Below are 19,945 nucleotides of genomic sequence, written 5' to 3'. Positions count from 1 at the left end.
GGATGTGATGAGAAGGAAAAGAAAGGCTTTTAAAAGTACAAGGGGAGCAAATCAGTAGAGGTATTAGTGAAGTATAGAAAGTGCAGGGTGGAGCTTAAGAAAGCAATTAGGAATGCAGGGAGGAGATATGAGAAAGTTCTGGTTGGTAAAAGTAGGGAAAATCCCAAGATATCCGATAAGTTTATCAATGGGAAGAGGATAACCAGGGAAAGTGTAGGCCCCTTAAGGACCAAGGGGGCAATCAGTGGGTGGAGCCAGAGGACATTGGTAGTGTGTTGAACGAATCCTTCACATCAGTCTTCACCCAAGATGGTATGAAATTCAGGGAGAGACTATGAAGTTCTTGAGCAAATTGACATGGGGAAGGACGAGGTATTGGCAGTCTTAATAGTGGATAAATCTCCAGGTCCAGATGAATTGTGTCCTAGACTGCTGTGGGAGGCAAGGGAGGAGATTACAGGGCTGGGGCCCAAATTTTCAATTCCTCTCTGGCCACGGGGGAGGTGCCAGACAACTCAAGAACAGCTAATGAGGTTCCACTACTTAAGAAGGGTTGGAGAGATAAACCAGGAAACTACAGACCAGTGAGTCTCACATCAGTGGTAGGGAAACTATTAGTGAAACTTCTGAAGGAGAGCATCTATCTCCATTTGGGAGTGGCAAAGCTTGATCAGGAATAGTCAGCATGGCTTCGTCCGAGGAAGGTCATGCCTAACAAGTTTGATTGAATTTTTTGAGGTGACGACCAGGTGTATAGGTGAGGGTAGTGTAGTCGATGTACTTTATATGGATTTCAGCAAAGCCTTTGACAAGATCCCACATGGGAGACTTGCTGTTTGTCATTTTCATAAATGACCTGGATGAGGAAGTGGAGGGATGGGTTGGTAAGTTTGCTGACGACACCAAGGTAGGTGGTGTTGTGGATAGTTTGGAGGGATGTCAGAAGTTGCAGCGAGACATAGATAGAATGCAAGACTGGGCGGAGAAGTGGCAGATGGACTTCAACCCGGATAAGTGTGTGGTGATCCATTTTGGCAGATCCAATGGGATGAAGCAGCAGTATAATATGAAGGGTACCATTCTTAGCAGTGTAGAGGATCAGAAGGACCTTGGGGTCCGGGTCCATAGGACTCTTAAATCGGCCTCGCAGGTGGAGGATGCGGTCAAGAAGGCGTACGGCGTACTGGCCTTCATTAATCGAGGGATTGAGTTTAGGAGTCGGGAGATAATGCTGCAGCTTTATAGGACCCTGGTTAGACCCCACTTGGAGTACTGCGCGCAGTTCTGGTCACCTCATTACAGGAAAGATGTTGAAGCCATTGAAAGGGTGCAGAGGAGATTTACAAGGATGTTGCCTGGATTGGGGGGCATGCCTTATGAGGATAGGTTGAGGGAGCTTGGTCTCTTCTCCCTGGAGAGACGAAGGATGAGAGGTGACCTGATAGAGGTTTACAAGATGTTGAGAGGTCTGGATAGGGTAGACTCTCAGAGGCTATTTCCAAGGGCTGAAATGGTTGCTACGAGAGGACACAGGTTTAAGGTGCTGGGGGGTAGGTACAGAGGAGATGTCAGGGGTAAGTTTTTCACTCAGAGGGTGGTGGGTGAGTGGAATCGGCTGACGTCGGTGGTGGTGGAGGCAAACTCGTTGGGGTCTTTTAAGAGACTTCTGGATGAGTACATGGGATTTAATGGGATTGAGGGCTATAGATAGGCCTAGAGGTGGGGATGTGATCGGCGCAACCTGTGGGCCGAAGGGCCTGTTTGTGCTGTGGCTTTCTATGTTCTAAATGGGATGCAGGGTAATTTGATAAAGTGGATTTAAAATTGGCTCAGTTGTAGGAGACAGAGGGCTGCTTTAGGTGACTAGAAGCCAGGGTCCAATGGTGTACCACAGGGATCCGTGTTGGGTCCCCTATTATTTGTCATTTACATAAATGGCACTGATGACCATGTGAGACGTAGGATTAGTACGTTTGCGGATGACACAAAGATTGGACAGGTGGTTAACAGTGAGGCGGAGTATCTTGGGCTACAAGATATAGCTGGAATGGTCAAAAGGGCAGATAAGAGGCAGATGGAACATAATCCTGAAAAATGTGAGGTGATACACTTTGGAAGGAGTAGAACACTAGGAAGTTCTGTGGAACAAAGTGACCTTGGTGTGTTTGTCCACAGATCTCTGAAAGCAGAAGGGCATGTTAGTAGGGTGGTGAAAAAGGTATATGGGACACTTGCCTTTATCAATCGAGGCATAGATTACAAAAGCAGGGAAGTTACTTTGGAGTTGTATAGACCTTTAGTGAAGCCACAGCTGGAGTAGTGTGCAGTTCTGGTCGCCATATTATCGGAAGGGGCTGCAGAGAGATTCATCAGGATGCTGCCTGATGCAGAACATTTAAGTTATGAAGAGAGGTTGCATAGGCTTGGGTTGTTTAGTTGGGATGTGGAGATGCTGGCATTGGGCTGGGGTAAGCACAGTAAGAAGTCTCACAACACCAGGTTAAAGTCCAACAGGTTTACTTAGTAGCACAAGCTTTCGGAGTCTCGCTCCTTCTTCAGGTGAGTGAGGAGTTGTGTTCCACAAACAGGGCACATATAGATACAAACTCAATTTACAAGATAATGGTTGGAATGCAAGTCTTTACAGGTAATCAACTCTTAAAAGGTACAGACAATGTGAGTGGAGAGAGGGTTAAGCAAAAGTGTGTATTGTCTCCAGCTAGGACAGTTAGTGAGATTTTGCAAGCCCAGGCAAGTTGTGGGGGTTACAGATAGTGTGACATGAACCCAAGGTCCGGCTGAGGCCGTCCTCCTGCATGCGGAATTTGGCTATCAGTTACTGCTCAGCGATTCTGCATTGTCGTGTGTCATGAAGTACATTGAAGAAACCATGCAGACACTACAACAACGGATGAATGAACACCGCTCGACAATCACTAGGCAGGAGTGTTCCCTTCCTGTCGGGGGAACACTTCAGCAGTCACAGGCATTCGGCCTCTGATCTTTGGGTAAGTGTTCTCCAAGGTGGCCTTCACGACACACGACAACGCAGAATCACTGAGCCAAAACTGATAGCCAAGTTCCGCACACGAGGACAGCCTCAATCGGGATCTTGAGTTCATGTCACATTATCTGTAACCCCCACAACTTGCCTGGGCTTGCAAAATCTCTCTAACTGTCCTGGCTGAAGACAATAAACATGTCTTTAACCTGTGCTTAACCCTCTCTCCACTCACATTGTCTGTACCTTTAAGACTTGATTACCTGTAAAGACTCGCACTCCAACCATTATCTTGAAAATTGAGTTTGTGTCTATATGTGCCCTGTTTGTGAACACAACTCCCCACTCATCTAAGAAGGAGCAAGACTCCAAAAGCTTGTGCTGTCAAATAAACCTGTTAAGACTTAAACCTGGCGTTGTGAGACTTCTTATGTTGTTTAGTTGGAGCAGAGGAGGCTAAGGGGCGACTTGATCTAGTGAGCCTGCGCATGCCAGTGGGAGAGAGACTGCAACTGGAGTGTGTTTCAGCTAGAGTGAGTGCATCAGGAATTTGGAGCTGAGTGGGTAACTACTGGTGTTTCTCTTTTTTTTGTCTTTAAAAATCAGGAGTCTAGTTTAAATTTCAATAAGCAACTGACCCAGTTAGCCAAGTGGCAGTTATCTATCAAGCAATGGAAGCCTGATTAGGGCCTCAATAGGTGTGAAAACTTAGGAATTTTAGACTGGTGCACGAGTTATCCTGGCTCACCTCAGCTGTATAAAAGACAGTGGTTTTAGCAAGCACTAACCCTGAAGAGTGGGAGAGAGACTGCAGCCGGGGTGAGTTTCAGCCAGAGTGAGGGCATCAGGAATTCAGTGCTGAGGGGGAAGAGGTGCTCATCTTCGGGAGAGGCGGGCCCGAGAGGGAGACCTGTGGGCAAGTGAGAGGGAGAAAGAAATCGAACCGTGCCTTTACAGCCAGCAGGTAAGTGATTGGTTGGTGACTGGTAAGTAGTTTTGTTTCGTTTCTTTTTTATCTTGGCATTGTAATTGTTGTTGTTCACTACAATAGTGTTTTTGTGTAATTTCTGTGGTTTATAGTTTGTAACTATAATTGTGGTTTATAATTTGGTAGTAACGAGGAGCAGGAAAGAAAGGCCCTAGAGAATTGGATATAATCTGAAACAAGACATCTTTCAAAAGTTTAATTTAGGGAGGTAAGACATGATAGGAGAGCTCCAAGCCGTGGTTTGCTCCTCTTGCTCCATGTAGCAGGCTGGGGACAGTTCCAGTCCCCTGGATCTGTGTGTGTGTGCAGGAATAGTCTCCAGCTACAGCTCCTGGAAGCTCGAGTTTCAGAGCTGGAGCGGCGGCTGGAGACACTGGAGCATCCGCAAGTCAGAGAGTATCATGGATAGCACGTATAGAGAGGTGGTCATACCGCAGACTCAGACTCCGCAGGAAGGGAATGGGTGACCACCAGAGCAAGAAAGATGGGCAGGTAGTGCAGGAATCTCCAGTGGCTACTCCCCTGCAAAACAGATATACTGCTTTGGATACTGTTGAGGGGAATGACCCCTCTGGGGAAAGCAGCAGCAGCCAAACTCATTGCACCACGGTTGGTTCTGCTGCAGAGGGGAGGGGTAAAAAGTGTGCCAATGCAATAGTTATAGGGGATTCAATTTTAAGGGGAATAGACAGGTGTTTCTGTGGCCGCAAGTGAGACTCCAGGATGGTATGCGGTCTCCCTGGTGCTAGGGTCAAGGATGTCGCAGAGCGGGTACAGGACATTCTGGAGGGGGAGGGTGAACAGCCAGTGGTCGTGGTACACATCGGTACAAATGACTGGTAAAAAAAGCAGAATAAAGGGAGCTAGGAAGAAAGTTAAGAAATCGGACCTTAAAGGCAGTTATCTCAGGATTACTACCAGTGCCATGTGCTAGTCAGAGTAGAAATGACAGGATATATCAGATGGCTGAAGAGGTGGTATCAGGGGGAGGGTTTCAGATTCCTGGGGCATTGTGGCCAGTTCTGGGGGAGGTGGGACCTCTATAAATTGGATGGGTTACACCTGGGCAGGACTGGGACTGATGTCCTAGGGGGAAGTGTATGCTAGAGCAGTTGGCGAGGGTTTAAACTAATGTGCCAGGGGGAAATGGGAACTTATGTAAGGAGTCAGAGAAGGATGGAGCAAGGACAAAAACAAAAGGTGGAGAAGGGAATAAGAAAAGTGATAGGCAGAGAAACCAAGGACAAAGTTCAAACAGGGCTAAAGAGAAAAATATTGGGAGCAAGGCAAACAATGCTAAAAAGACAAGCTTAAAGGCTCTGTGCCTTAATGTGCGGAGCATTTGCAATAAAGTGGATGAACTAATTGTGCAGATAGATGTAAACGGCTACGATATAATTGGGATTATGGAGACATGGCTGCAGGATGACCGGGGTGGGAACTGAATGTCCCAGGATTTTCAATATTTAGGAAGGAGGGGCATAAAAGGAAAAGGTTGTGGAGTGGCACTGCTGGTTAAAGAGGAAATTAACACAATAGTGAGAAAGGATATTAGCTTTAACAATGTGGAGTCTGTATGGGTAGAGTTGAGAAATATCAAGGGGCAAAAAAACATTAGTGGGTGTCATATATAGACCCCCAAACTGCAGTGGTGATGGTGGGAATGGCATTAAACACGAAATTAGGGATGCATGTGATAAGGGAACATCAGTGATCATGGGTGATTTTAATCTTCACGTTGATTGGGCAAATCAAATTAGCCACAATGCCGTAGGAGGAGGAATTCCTGAAGTGTATATAGGATGGTTTTCTTGACCAATATGTGGAGGAACCAGCTAGAGAGCAGGCCATCTTAAACTGGGTGCTATGTAATGAGAATGGGGTCATTGGCAATCTAGCTGTACGAGACCCTTTGGGAATGAGTGACCATGACATGATAGAATTTTTTATCAAATGGAGAGTGAAGTAGTTGATTCAGAGACTAGGGTGCTGAATCTTAATAAAGGAAACTATGAGGATATGAGGCGTGAGTTGGCCTTGATAGATTGGGGAGAGTTACTTAAAGGGATGACAGTGGATAGACAATGGCAAACATTCAAGGAACACATGGTGGAACTGCAGCAACTGTCTGGCACAAAAGCAAAATGGGTAAGAGGGCCAATCCATGGCTTACAAAGGAAATTAGAGAGAGTATCCAATCTAAGGAAGGAGCATATAGATTGATACAAAGATAGGTGGAGGGGCAGGTAGTATTGAGGAGGTGGGGAGGCTGCAGAAAGATTTAGACAGTTTAGGAGAGTGGTCCAAGAAGTGGCTGATGAAATTCAACGTGGGCAAGTGCGAGGTCGTACACTTTGGAAATAAGAATAGAGGCATGGACTATTTTCTAAACGGTGACAAAATTCATAATGCTAAAGTGCAAAGGGACTTGGGAGTCCTAGTCCAGGATTCTCTAAAGGTAAACTTGCAGGTTGAGTCTGTAATTAAGAAAGCAAATGTAATGTTGTCATTTATCTCAAGAGGCTTGGAATACAAAAGCAGGGATGTACTTCTGAGGCTTTATAAAGCACTGGTTAGGCCCCATTTGGAGTACTGTGAGCAATTTTGGGCCCCACACCTCAGGAAGGACATACTGGCACTGGAGCGGGTCCAGCGGAGATTCACACGGATGATCCCAGGAATGGTAGGCCTGACATACGATGAACGTCTGAGGATCGTGGGATTATATTCATTGGAGTTTAGGAGGTTGAGGGGAGATCTGATAGAAACTTACAAGATAATGAACGGCTTAGATAGGATGGACGTAGGGAAGTTGTTTCCATTAACAGGGGAGACTAGGACGCGGGGGCACAGCCTTAGAATAAAAGGGAGTCACTTTAGAACAGAGATGAGGAGAAATTTCTTCAGCCAGAGAGTGGTGGGTCTGTGGAATTCACTGCCACAGAGGGCTGTGGAGGCCGAGACGTTGAGCGTCTTCAAGACAGAAATTGATAAATTCTTGATTTCTCGAGGAATTAAGGGCTATGGGGAGAGAGCGGGTAAATGGAGTTGAAATCAACCATGATTGAATGGTGGAGTGGACTCGATGGGCCGAATGGCCTTACTTCCGCTCCTATGTCTTATGGTCTTATGGCCAAGAAAACTGATAGGTCTGAGGATTGGAAGCAGTTTAGAATTCAACAAACAAGGACCAAGGGATTAAGAAGAGGAAAATACAATACGAAAGTTTGCAGGGAACATAAAGACTGACACTAAGAGCTTCTACAGATATGTGAAGAGAAAGGGGTTGGTGAAGACAAATGTAGGTCCCCTACAAACAGAAACGGGGGAATGTATAATAGGGAACAAAGAAATGGCCGAGCAACTGAATACATACTTTGGTTCTGTCTTCACAAAAGAGGACACAAATCAAATGCCAGAAATGTTGGAGAATGCAAGATTTAGTGAGAGGAAAGAACTGAGGGAGATCAATGTTAGTAGAGAATGGTGCTGGGAAAATTGATGGCATTGAAGGCAGATAAATCCCCAGAGCCTGATAATCTACATCCCACAGTATTTAAGGAAGTAGCTCTAGAAATAGTGGATGCAATAGTGGTCATCTTCCAGGATTCTATAGATTTTGGAACAGTCCCTGCAGATTGGAGGGTAGCTAATGTCACTCCAATATTCAAAAAGGGAGGTTGAGAGAAAACAGGTAATTATAGACCAGTAAGCTTGTCAGTAGTGAGGAAAATTCTCGAATCCATTATTAAGGATTTTAGAGCGGAGCATTTAGAAAGCAGTGGCAGGATCAGAGTCAGCATGGATTTATGAAGGGGAAATCATGCTTGACAGATCTGTTGGAATTCTTTGAAGATGTAACTAGTAGAATTGACATGAGGGAACCAGTAGATGTGGTATATTTGGACCTTCAGAAAGCGTTTAACAAAGTCCCGCACAAGAGATTATCGTGCAAGATTAAAGTGCATGGGATTGGGGTAAGTGTATTGAGGGGGGCTGCCTGGGAGAGTGGTAGAAGCGGTTGCCTCACATCCTTTAAAACCTATCTGGATGAGCACATGGCACATCATAACATTCAGGGCTATGCGCCAAGTGCTGGCAGATAGGATTAGGGAGTTCAGGTGTTTCTAATGTGTCGGTACAGACTTGTTGGGCCGAAGGGCCTCTTCTGCACTGTATGATTCTGTGAATAGCTTGGCCCTAATTTTTAGACTATGCCCCCGAGTTCTAGAATCTCCAGCCAGTGGAAATAGTTTATCTTTATCTACCCTATCTTTTCTTGTTAACATCTTGAAAGACTTGATCAGATCACCCCTCAACCAGGTAGCAACTCCAGCTGATGATTATGAGCTTATCCACAAACCCTCAACCCAAAGAAAACCAGGTTGATGCTCTTTTCACGTTAAAATGATTAAAAGGTGACCAATTGGCTGCCTGGCAACTTTCAAAGTTGTGTGCAACCATCTGCAGTCTTCAACTGAAGTAGTACATAACCTGTTACTTCCATGCCTTTAGACTATAAGACTACCAAATGACCTTTAGAGCACTCAATTATACAAAGAAGCTCTGCAAAAGGAGAAAAATAAAATATTGGAAGCATAATTTCCAAAAAGGCAGCCTGCTACCATCTTTCACAGGTCACCTAGAGATGGACAGAATGCATTCATCAACATAACCCACATGCAAGGAATGATTTAAGAAAATAATAAGCTCAACCAAAGCTGAAACACAAACCTGGTGTATGCAAACCTTTGAGTATGCAAATAAGTAATGTCAAGTTTATATCAACTTGCTTTCGGTAATAAAATACAAATTTAAAATATAATAGCAAAGTACCCATGTTTTGTAATATATTCTTTCAATTGTACCTTGTTCCTTTTCGAAAATGGCAGCTGTACTTTGGATAATCATAAAGTTCTGTCATTCTTTCTTTGAACTTTTCTCTTATTGAACACTTTTCCAAAAATGGTAATGTCAATTTATTCTGAGCTTCCACGTAAGCCTACAGTAGATTCAGAACTGAAAATTACAAATTTGGCAAATTCATGCAAGATGCATTCTGTCATTTTAGCTTAATTCACCACAAACAAAAATATATCTTACCTTTTCAAACAGACAGCAAAAGTGCTCAATTAAATAGTTTAACTTATGCATCTATACCATTTTACGAAGCAGTTAGAAGTACAAAGAAAATTAAACTGGTCAATTTGATACCCAAAAGTATAACCTAACATTACATAACATGATAGTATTACAGGTTTAATGGGTACAAGGTTAAATTTTCAAAAGCAAGCCAAGAAAAAATTCCAAGCTGAAAGTGATATTTAAGTTTCATATATTCAACCAAGCATTTGATAAGTGCACACAATCTACTGCAAATGGCTGTTTTGAATAATAGAACAAAGACATCCCAGGTTATATTTTGAACAAAATACATCAGTACAATAGCACACAACTTTAAAAATGCAAAGCCTTTGCTTCAAGTATTCACTTGCATTGTCAGCAACATTCCTTAATTGGGTGGGCTTTGCTGAAAACGTAAAAGACTATGGGGTGAATTTTCCCGTTCTGCCCGCCACGGGAATCGTAGCAGACGAGGGGCAGACCATGGAGAGGTCCACTGGCCTTGGGCAGGGTTTTCCAGTTTTGGGGCAAGCACAGCTGGAAAATTTCACCCCATCTGTCTGATGATTGTAGTGTATTAGCAGTTGAACTCTGATGGTGGAATAAATAAAATTAAGACATAGTAAAATGAAAATCAGAATAACAAATTAGTTTCGAATAAACAAATATGTTTGAATTGGTTGAAACAGGATAACGGGGTGTTATTTACAAACAGAGGGAAAACAGACACCTGTAATTTCATACCCATTTGTAAATGTAAGGGTAGGACACACAAAATTGTTGTCCTGATATCAAGAAATAGTCCAGCACGCAAGTGTTCAACAAGTAGAATTTATTCCAGATTTAATAAATGGAGGCAAAATGGATCAATCATTTAAACAAAAAATAAAAGTGGCATTGGGGTGGACTGCTGAAACTTCATGGATGAGTGACCTAATATGGGCTGCATGGATTCTTATTCATAATTACCTTCTGTTAAAATTAGGATGTGGTACTAGATCTGATTTTGAACATTTAAAAATGGTAGCCCTCATTTAACATTTCCACCTTTAAAAAATAGACAACATCATATGACCTGGATTCTATAGCAAATAAAGCTGCACAAATATAAAATTATGAATCTGTAACAAGTTTCTTTTTTCCTCCAAAAGCTGACAATTTCTTGTGGGTTACAAATAACTCTCATCCATGTAAACTTGAGTTCTGACGAGTTTGGACAAGCTCTACAACCACATGAGACATTATTGCTGGCTGTGATCGTACCCTCACTGATGTACACCTACACATCCAGCTGGGATTTCTGGATAACAAGTGACAGGAATCACATCAAATTTTCTCTTAATTGCGAGTGGCCAATTATAGCATTCTCACTGCTATCTGCCAAGAACTGGACCAACCATATAAATACTGCAGCTACAAGAGCAGTAAGAAGTCTCACAACAACAGGTTAAAGTCCAACAGGTTTATTTGGTTGCAAAAGCCACTAGCTTTCGGAGCGCTACCCCAGTCCAATGCCAGCATCTCCACATCATGGCTACAAGAGCAGGTCAGAGACTTGGAACTCTTGTGAAAGTCATTCATCCGTGACTCCCCAAAGCTTGGCCATTTACAAGACACAAGTCAGGAGCGTGATGGAATACTCTCCACTTGCCTGGATGAGTGCAATTCCAACACAAGTTCGACACCATCCAAGACAAAGTAGCCCACTTGATTGCTACACTTCTCCACCACTGACACATAGTGGCAAAAGTGTGTATCATCTACAAGATGCATTGCAGCAACTGTTCCTTTGACAACTTTCCAAAGCCACAAGCTCTGCCACCTGGAAGGACAAGGGGAACAATACTGCCTCTCATGCCATCCTGACTTGTAACAATGAACCATTCCTTCACTGTCTGAGTCAAAATCCTGGAACTCCCTTTACAACAGCACTGCGGGTATATGTACACCATATGGACTGCAGCGGTTCAAGGCAGCTCATGACCAACTTTACAATGACAATTAGGGAAAGGACAATAAACGCTGACAAGATTTATGGTGATACTAGCCAATGTGGCCATTGGAATGAAATTAAAGCCTATGGCAACTTTCAAATATAAAAATATGCCGAAAATTAACAGGAGATTTTGTGCATGTCCATGATGATGGTTGGATGGATGAGAATGGACTGAAGTTATAGATTGATGTGTCAAACAGGTGTCCTGGTGGGCTATGTAAAGAATGCAGCTTTTAAGTATGGGACACGTTCAGATCCCATCTAATGGATGGGATTAAGAGGTGCCTGTGAAGAAATAACACACAGACTGCAGTTATACTGGAGATCTAACGTCCATATTTCAAACTTTTGGATGTGTGCCTCAACAAACCATTCAAGGATTATGTTCATGCCAAATGGAACAGATGGAAGACTGATGGAGAACAAAGCCTTCGCTACAAATGGAAACATGTGTGCTGCCCCGCTTGATGACGTGTGTAGCTTTGTTAACAAATCGTTGGACACTATTGGTGCACAAACTGTCAGCACATTATTCAAAGCTGATTCAATGGGTGAAAAGGTGATTTTTTTGGGAGATGATTCTGCAACCAAACTTGCCACATCTGATCCAGAGTGGGATCCTTACATTGAGTCACTTTTTGTTATGGCATCAATGAATTCAATGAACTCTTTGCATCAGATATTTGGGACATGAAATTTGAAGGGTTTTATAACAGTTTCTTTGTAAAGATATATTTGCACAATTTGTTCAATAAAATATGCCATATTAATTTAGTATGAATCACTGGTGGTATTTTTTTCCTGCACATTTCAAAATGGCAAACATCTATACTGGTGCTTCACATCTTATAAGTTGAGCCTGTTTTTGGAGGCATCAAAGGTCAACGGTTGACTTGTATGAAGACATCTATGGCAAATGGAACAAGCAAGCTAAAAATGTTGATTAGCTCTGACTAGAGTTTGCAGAGTACTAAACATTTAAGTGTGTCCACTCAGAAATAATACTGTAGACATTAGATCCCAAATAAGCAGTTGGAGAACTGTAGTGCACCAAAGAGTGGCTCAACAGCATTACCACATCCCTACCTCCTTGATAACTTTGATTCCAACCTTAACTACAAAACTCCAGGTAGGCACAAATGATAATCAGAGCTGTTAAATGTCATGATGGGTCATTAGTATTGGCACATGAGCACCTTAACATCTCGATTTGAAAATCTTCTCTCCACTATTTTAGAAGAGCTATGAAAACATTTTATTGAAATAAGTTTTTTCTGCATTGTGCATGGTGTCATTTAAAGCCGAGATACTTTCCCATAGAAGAAACACAGACTTGTCTCCAGCCTGCTGCCACATGACCTCACGCATCTAATCAACAAGGCAGCTGTTAGCAGGTTAGTTGGTGCATACCCCAGAGAGTAAAACAGAAATAATCAAATATGTTGTCTTCTTCTTAGGCAATTTTCTGGATTAAGAATGACTTGCTTCCACTTCTGCTCAATGGGTTCTGAGATGGCTGATAAGTCAGAAATGCAATCTGCAGACTCTTCCACATGTGGACAGGTTTTGCTTGAAGGGTTGAGTAGATCGTTTGGAGGTCTGTGCATTTTCAGATATTTCGTCTTTGCATGTTCCTGAAGTCTCTCTATGTGTTCAGTGCCTTCCCGAATGAGCCTTCTCTGTTTTGGTTGGTCAGAAGACAGGATCTACCATAATCGACAGATATGTTTGATCTCTTCAGGGATGTTCGGAGGACATCCCTAAAGCATTTCCTCTGTCATCCTGGGAGTGTCCTACCACAATTGAGTTAAGTGTATAGTAGCTGCTTCAGGAATTTGGTATCAGGCATGACTAACATGTCTGGTCCAGTGGAGCTGGATTTGAGTGACTAGGACTTCAATGCTGGGCGAGTTGGCTTGGGAGAGGATGCTCTCTTTCTTGTTACTGCATTTGGTGGATCTTCCGAAGGCACTGCTGACAGTACTTCTCCAGTGCGTTGAGGTGCCTGCTGTAGGTTGTTCGAGTCTCCAAAGCATACAGAAGTTTGGGATCACCGCTGCCCAGTAAGCCATGACCTTAGTGTCATGTTTGAGAATCCAGAATAACATAAGAAAGCAGACCATTCAGCCTATCATGCTTGTGCTGGCTCTTTAAGAGCTGGACAATTAGAACGCTCCTCCCTGCTCTTTCCCTGTAAATATTTCCCAACCAAGTGTGATCCAATTCCCTTTTGAATCTTCTTTCACTATCCTTCCAAGCAGTGCATTCTAGCTCACAATAGCTCACTCCAGAATTTCCCACCTAATACTGAATTTTTCTTTTCCCAGACACCTTTCTCTGTGCCCTTAGTGATCCTTCGGACACAAATATTTCTCTTGATTTACTCTAAATGATATTCTCTCAGTCAACTGGATAGAGGCAATGCTCAGTGTAGCATTAAGCTATATAAAAGAGATTGACCTGGGATCTTCATTCCCAGACAAGTCATACAGCAATGAGCTGCAAATAATCTACAGCATCATTGAGCAAAGAAAATCTGGAGATGAATCAATACAAACCAGGACTCCATTTATAATCTTCATTAAATTATAATGCTGAGAAGTTTAAATAAGTACTGAGGTTTGGGCTGACTGAATCACTTTTCACTGTCTCGTCCCACAATAAGAATGCCACTTGGATTAGATATGCAGAGATATGATCGTGCCAATAAAATTTTATCCCAGCAAGAATCATCATCTCTAGTTGAAAAGGGAAGTCAGTGCAAATAAATACTAATCAATAAGAAAACTTTGGTTAGAAATCACATCTTCAATTTCCTCAAGAAGCAGTATTTTCAGCCCAATTTAAAATCTAATAAGCAAAGTTAAAAAGTATATTTAAAATCACAGAAAATAGAACTGTACAAGTTTAATAGAATTTTTTTTTCAAAATGATAAACAACATATCCTTGTGGACATTATTCAAAGTGACAGAAACTTATATTTACCTTAGTGTCTTCACTATCAGGGTTTTCCAACCATCTATATGGGTCAGCGATTGTACAGCCATGATAGACATCAGTCTGATAATAGAAATAATGTTATAATGAATATAAATCTTTATTACAGCACTTAAAAATGTAATCAATATTAAAGATTGCTTTTTGTATTGAAAACATCGGATACCTCAAACAACTTTTAATTTTGCAGCTGGTGCCTATGCTCAGTTTATAAATAACAACAGCCATACATCCAGATAGCGGGAGGAATATTACCACAATGCTGTACAATATGACAGCACATAACACAATTGTATCTGATTGACATTCACATATCAAGAAGAATCCTACATTCTACAGGAATTCCTGAATGTAATGACAAATAGGGGCAGCACGGTGGCACGGTGGTTAGCACTGCTGCCTCACAGCGCCAGGGACCTGGGTTCAATCCCGGCTTGGGTCACTGTCTGTGTGGAGCTTGCACGTTCTCCCCATGTCTGCGTGAGTTTCCTCCTACAGTCTGAAAGACGTGCTGGTCAGGTGCATTGACCTGAACAAGGGCTGGAATGTGGCGACTAGGAGAATTTCACAGTGATCTCATTGCGATGTTAAAGTAAGCCTTACTTGTGACTAATAAATAAACTTCAACTTCAAAACCAATGTCAATTCCATCATGGAGCCATCTTTCTCTTTCCCCTATTCTGTGCTTCCTCCGCCATCACTCTCAACAAATACTAGGTTAGTCTTCTCAACAGGTGTGATCTCTGCAACTTGGGAGCATTGGGCTGCTCAGGGCCTAGAAATATGGTAGATTCAGAATAAAGGTAAAGTTGCCATAGATCCAGGTGATAATAGGCTGCTCTCCCCCTTGCGTGGGAGGGCTGACTGGTGATGATTTAACCTGAGGGTCACCACATCTCAGGTGAGGGGCAAGGCTAAGAAAGCAGGCTTTCATGAATAACCTCAGCCAGTACAGGAATTGAACCCACACTGTTGGCATTGCTCTGTATGATGAACCAGCTGTCCAACCAACTGAGCTAAACTCACCCCCAGTTTTCAGGGCTGAAAAACTGCCATATATCATTTGGTGTTCATTATTTTGCAATATACAAAATATAATCTTTCCATGTATTCAATCAACATTCAGCGAGTACACAAACAACTGATTCACTCCCTTCCTAGTGTCACACCATCCTGACGTGGGATTTCCTTCACTGTAATTTTTTCACTGTTGCTGGCTCAAAATCTTGTAACTCCACCCTGTCCTAACAGCACTTTGAAAATACTTGCACCACATGGTCTGCAGTGATTCAAGAAAGTGGTTCACCAATACCACTTAGTGATGCCCACATTCCATGAACAAATTTTAAAAATCAGCAACAGTCAATAGTACAGCTTTCATTCTAATATGTAGAAAGATGCACCAGCTAGATTTTTGTTCTAGGCTGCAAACTGGTGTAGTAAACTGGATACTTAATACATAATTTGCGCAAGAGGCATATTTGTGCTGCATTGAAACCTTTAGTACAGTGGAGCCATTTGGCTTCAAGTCTTTATTGACTGAGAAATCCAGTTAATTCCACTCTCCAATTCATTCTCCAAATCCTTGAAATTTCTGCATATTTATCAAAATCCCTTTGAAAGGCTGCTATCGAATCTGTTCCCATCACCTTATCAGGCAGTGCATTCTTCTCCTGTCTTCCAACTCTTTTTCTAATCACCTTAAATCTGTGCCTTCTTCAGCCACTGGAAACATCTATCTAAGCCTTCATGATAATAAGCACCACTATCAAATTCCCTCGTTTATGTTGAATTTCAGGGCAAAAGGCTAAAACATCAATTTTTTCTTCTCTGCACACATGCTTAATAACCCATGTTTCTTTCTTTTCATTTTTTGTTTCAAATGTCCATTTGTAATACATGGAACAGGAGTAGGCCTTTCAGCTTGTTCCTCCAATCAATCCGATCATTGTCTGCATTTTGTCACTTTGCATCTATATCACTTGATACAATTTTCTAACAAAAAGCCATCAATAACCTGGTGTCATGTGACCTCTCATCTTGGAACTATCATAGATAATCTCAGCCTTGAAAGTTCCAAGATGAGAGGTCACATGATACCAGGTTATAGTCCATCAGGTTTATTTAAAATCACAAGCTTTCGGAGCGCTTTGTCAGGTGAAGTCCAATTTCCGATTGCTGCAGTAGAAACAGTCTTTTGGGAAGAGTTCCATATTTCCACTACCATTTGTGTGAATAAGTGTCTCCTGATTTGGCTCCTAAAAATGGCTTCACTCTAACCTAAAAATGATGTCCCCCTTTTCCTGATGCACCCACTTAGAGGAAATAATTTTCTATCCAATCTTCTTTGTGACTGAATATAATTTCAACTGACTAGATATAATTTTATCTATCCAAATTCTTTTGTTACTTTAAAGTCCAAAATTAGATCAACACTCAATCTTTTAAACGAGTTTGTACAACCTGCTCTCTGTCCTCTCCCCCACACCATTGAATTCCATATAAAGACCAAGATTTCATTAGGCTTTCTGATTACTTTTTGTGTCTGCCAGCTCTTAGCAATTTATTTGTTCTCCATATCTCTTTGCTCCTTTATGGTTTCTAGTTTCTCACCATTAAGAAAAGATTCCGATTTCCCTTGTTTTCAGCTGAAGTGGATAATCTCAAAACTTGCCCACCGTGAACTCAATTTGCCATCATTTTCCCTTTTACTTAATCCTGTGTCCCTCTGCAAATTCTTGCTCCCAGTTGCATCACTTACTGTCCCTTTTAACTTTTAGTGTCAACTACAACCACTAAATATATTTGACATTCCACAGAGTACAGAGTGAGAATCTATCCCCGCTAAAGAGTACATCAAAAACTAGAGAGCACAGATTCAAAAGAATGGGTGAAAAGGAGTAGGAGTAATGTGAGGAAAATATTTTTCACCCAGAAGGTGGTTGGAGTCTGGAAGGAGTCTCCTGGGAGAGTGGTGCAGGCAGATTCTATTGAGGTATTGAAAATGCAATTGGATTGCCATCTAAAAAAATATGCAAGGTTACGGGGATAAGGCACAGGAGTGGGAAAAGGTAGACTGCTCTTTGAAACCAGTGCAGACTTAATGGGCCAAGTAAACTTCTTCTGCACTGTAAAGATTCTGTGATGCAAGTTTTCCTTTTACGCCTACTGTCTCCTACTTCTCAACCAATTTCCAACCCATATTAAAAAGCTCCAGCAGTTTTCTGCATTTTCATTTTTGCCAATAACCTCATTTGTGGAACCTCATCAAATGTCTTCTCTAACTGCATTTATAATATCCATTCACATCCCTTCATCCACCATTTGCTTCAAAACAATTTGGCTAGATTAGTCAGGCATGACCTACCCTACACAAATTGACAAATGTCATAGACATGAGACAAAGGGGTGGTTAATGGTGCCATTAGGGACTGAAGAGTGTTAATAGTGGCAAAGGTAGGATAGCAGAATGTGTTAACAGGAGAACAGAGGTCAGAGCTCAGTGGAGCAAAACAAGGGATATTGTTGTCAATCTCTCCTTAACTCCGACCCATCACTGACTTTCTACCCCACCCCATCACAATTCTATCCTTTTTCAGTTCTATAGAAGGGTCATATAGACTCAAAACGTTAATTGTGTTTCCTGCTCCACAGATGCTGCCAGACCTGCTGAGTTTGTCCAACATTTTCTGTTTTTATTTCAGATTTCCAGCATCAGCTTTGACTTAACTTAAATATTTTGCGTATTTTGAAATAATGAATGGCATGTTATAAATTCAAGTTTTTTTTCCTACATATTGGTTTCAGAGTCATTAGATTAGAGGGAAGGGGGAACTAACAAGTTCACAAAATAGCAGGCTATATATTCTACTTCCAACTCCTGGTATCCCACTGTTCAGTTTTGGTCCTGTAAACTTCTTGCTGTCAAAACAATTTTATTCAGCATTTTCTTTCAAAATCTGGCTTCTTTCAACTGAATGTATTTACCAATTATTTCACATAACACAGTTAGACATTGCAAATCATCAGCATCTGAACTATTCTTTAAGTCTACAAATCAAGAGTTTATTTTACAATCCACCTCGACTCTCAATACAGTTGAATGACCATCAGATACCTTCCAATCTCACCCAAGTAGTCATAATTCAATGTGAGCTTCAAGAGCAAGGATAACAATGTGACACATCATCCATAATCCAATCTGCCCTCATATAGCACCTATATTTGTACAATTCCCGCAGGACTCACAATCAGGAGCAGTAACACTAGCAAATTATAATGCTCATGCTGCCACCTCACTGTGATTGTAAACTCAGAACTGATCAATGGTCAAAAATCTAGGATCTTCATGGGTTTGTTTGGCTCAGATATCCATAAATAAAGTATCTCTGGAATTACATCACAGTGAAATGCTGGCAGTATAGGGAAACAGAGAAAAAACAAATCAGAGAAAAAACAAATCAGACAAAAAGAAAAATGTTTTTCCAAGTACATGTATGTAGGTGAAACGCTGAATACAAGGAGCTGGTCACGACAGTTGGTGCTAAATCCATCTCCCCTGGGAAGCCGAAGGAAGAAAGGCTTCTAAGGATGGTCAAAACAAGCAAAGCTCAAGATCAACCACAGCAGACAGTTCTGGAGAAAGGGCTGCATCCAAAACATTTACCATGTCTGCTCTTGCTGCACAGATGCTGACTTAATACACAACCCTCCCCAGGACCGACCACCCCTTCCCCGGGAATGGCCACCCTGCCAACCCCTCCCCAGAAATGGCCACCCTGCCAACCCTCCCGGTGACTGACCACCCCCTGCCTGTAACCATCAACAGACTTCAAGCCTCCGGTCCAGATTCAGGAGAGCGCCGCTTTGTTGAGCAAAGTCCCGGGGGCTCGGGGTCCAGGCTGCGGCAGCCCCCCCCGTCCCGCTCTCCCCCTCACTCACCGCCTCGAGCCGTTTGGCCTCCGGGTAACTAAGAGCCATTGTCCCCAGCCGCGCGCACCAACCGCCGTCCGCCTCTCGCGCCCACACGTCGCTGAGCTCCTCTCCCTCCCCAGCCCATGCGCTACCGGAACTCAGCGCCCCCAGCGACCGGAGGATACCATGAACCAGAGCAACAGCTCATTGAGCCTCCCTTCCACAGGATAGCTCTCTGTCTCAGCTTCATGGGTGGGTGCCATCATCCCCACCTAATTAACTTAATCTCTTCAAAGCACGGTTTCAGCATCAACCCTGTAAATTTCCCCGGTCATGCACTGTAACTTTGACAACTTGCAGTTATCCATTCACTTTCTTTGATTTATTATTGTCACATGTATTAAGTTTTAGTTTATTTATTAGTGTCACAAGTAGGCTTACATTAACACTGCAATGAAGTTACTGTGAAAATCTCCCAGTCGCCACACTCCGGGCGCCTGTTTGGCTACACTGAGGGAAAATTTAGCATGGTCAATGCACCTAACCAGCACATCTTTCAGACTGTGGGAGGAAACCGGAGCACCCCGAGGAAACCCACGCAGACACAGGGATAATGTGCAGGCTCCACACAGCCGGGAATCGAACCCGGGTTCCTGATGCTGTGAGACAGCAGTGCTGACCACTGTGCCACCTGTATTAGTATACAGCAAAAAGTATTGTTTCTTGCACGTTATACAGAAAAAGTATACCGTACAGAGAGAAGGAAAGGAGAGAGTGCAGCATGTAGTGTTACAGTCATAGCTAGGGTGTAGAGAAGGATCAACTTAATATAAGGTTGGCATGAAGTCAAGTGCATAGGTCATGTAAAAGATCTTTGCCAGATCCTGACAAGATGAGGGACTGTGGCAACAATTCAGCAACTAA

The 19,945-nt window shown here is 42.5% G+C and overlaps 1 protein-coding gene across 2 annotated transcripts in view; it reads right to left on the bottom strand.

Moving 5' to 3' along the window:
- Nucleotides 1-19,168, bottom strand: part of LOC144493468 (prolyl endopeptidase-like) — a 131,088-nt gene extending 111,920 nt beyond the window's left edge. Inside the window, exons 1-3 of one of the 2 annotated variants that reach the window (XM_078212418.1) lie at nucleotides 19,049-19,168; nucleotides 14,096-14,170; nucleotides 8,858-8,991 (exon numbers count right to left, since the gene is read on the bottom strand). In XM_078212418.1, the coding sequence (XP_078068544.1) occupies nucleotides 8,858-8,991; nucleotides 14,096-14,170; nucleotides 19,049-19,087 (248 nt within the window). In that variant the 5' untranslated portion in view covers nucleotides 19,088-19,168. Of the gene's footprint in view, nucleotides 1-8,857; nucleotides 8,992-14,095; nucleotides 14,171-18,599 lie in introns of both variants that reach the window. The other variant, XM_078212419.1, reaches the window with a different exon arrangement.
- Between the last annotated feature and the right edge of the window lie 777 nt (nucleotides 19,169-19,945).

The sequence above is a fragment of the Mustelus asterias genome, chromosome 5 (assembly GCF_964213995.1).
Source record: "Mustelus asterias chromosome 5, sMusAst1.hap1.1, whole genome shotgun sequence".
NCBI lineage: Eukaryota > Metazoa > Chordata > Chondrichthyes > Carcharhiniformes > Triakidae > Mustelus > Mustelus asterias.
This window is presented reverse-complemented; position numbering and strand designations above follow the sequence as displayed.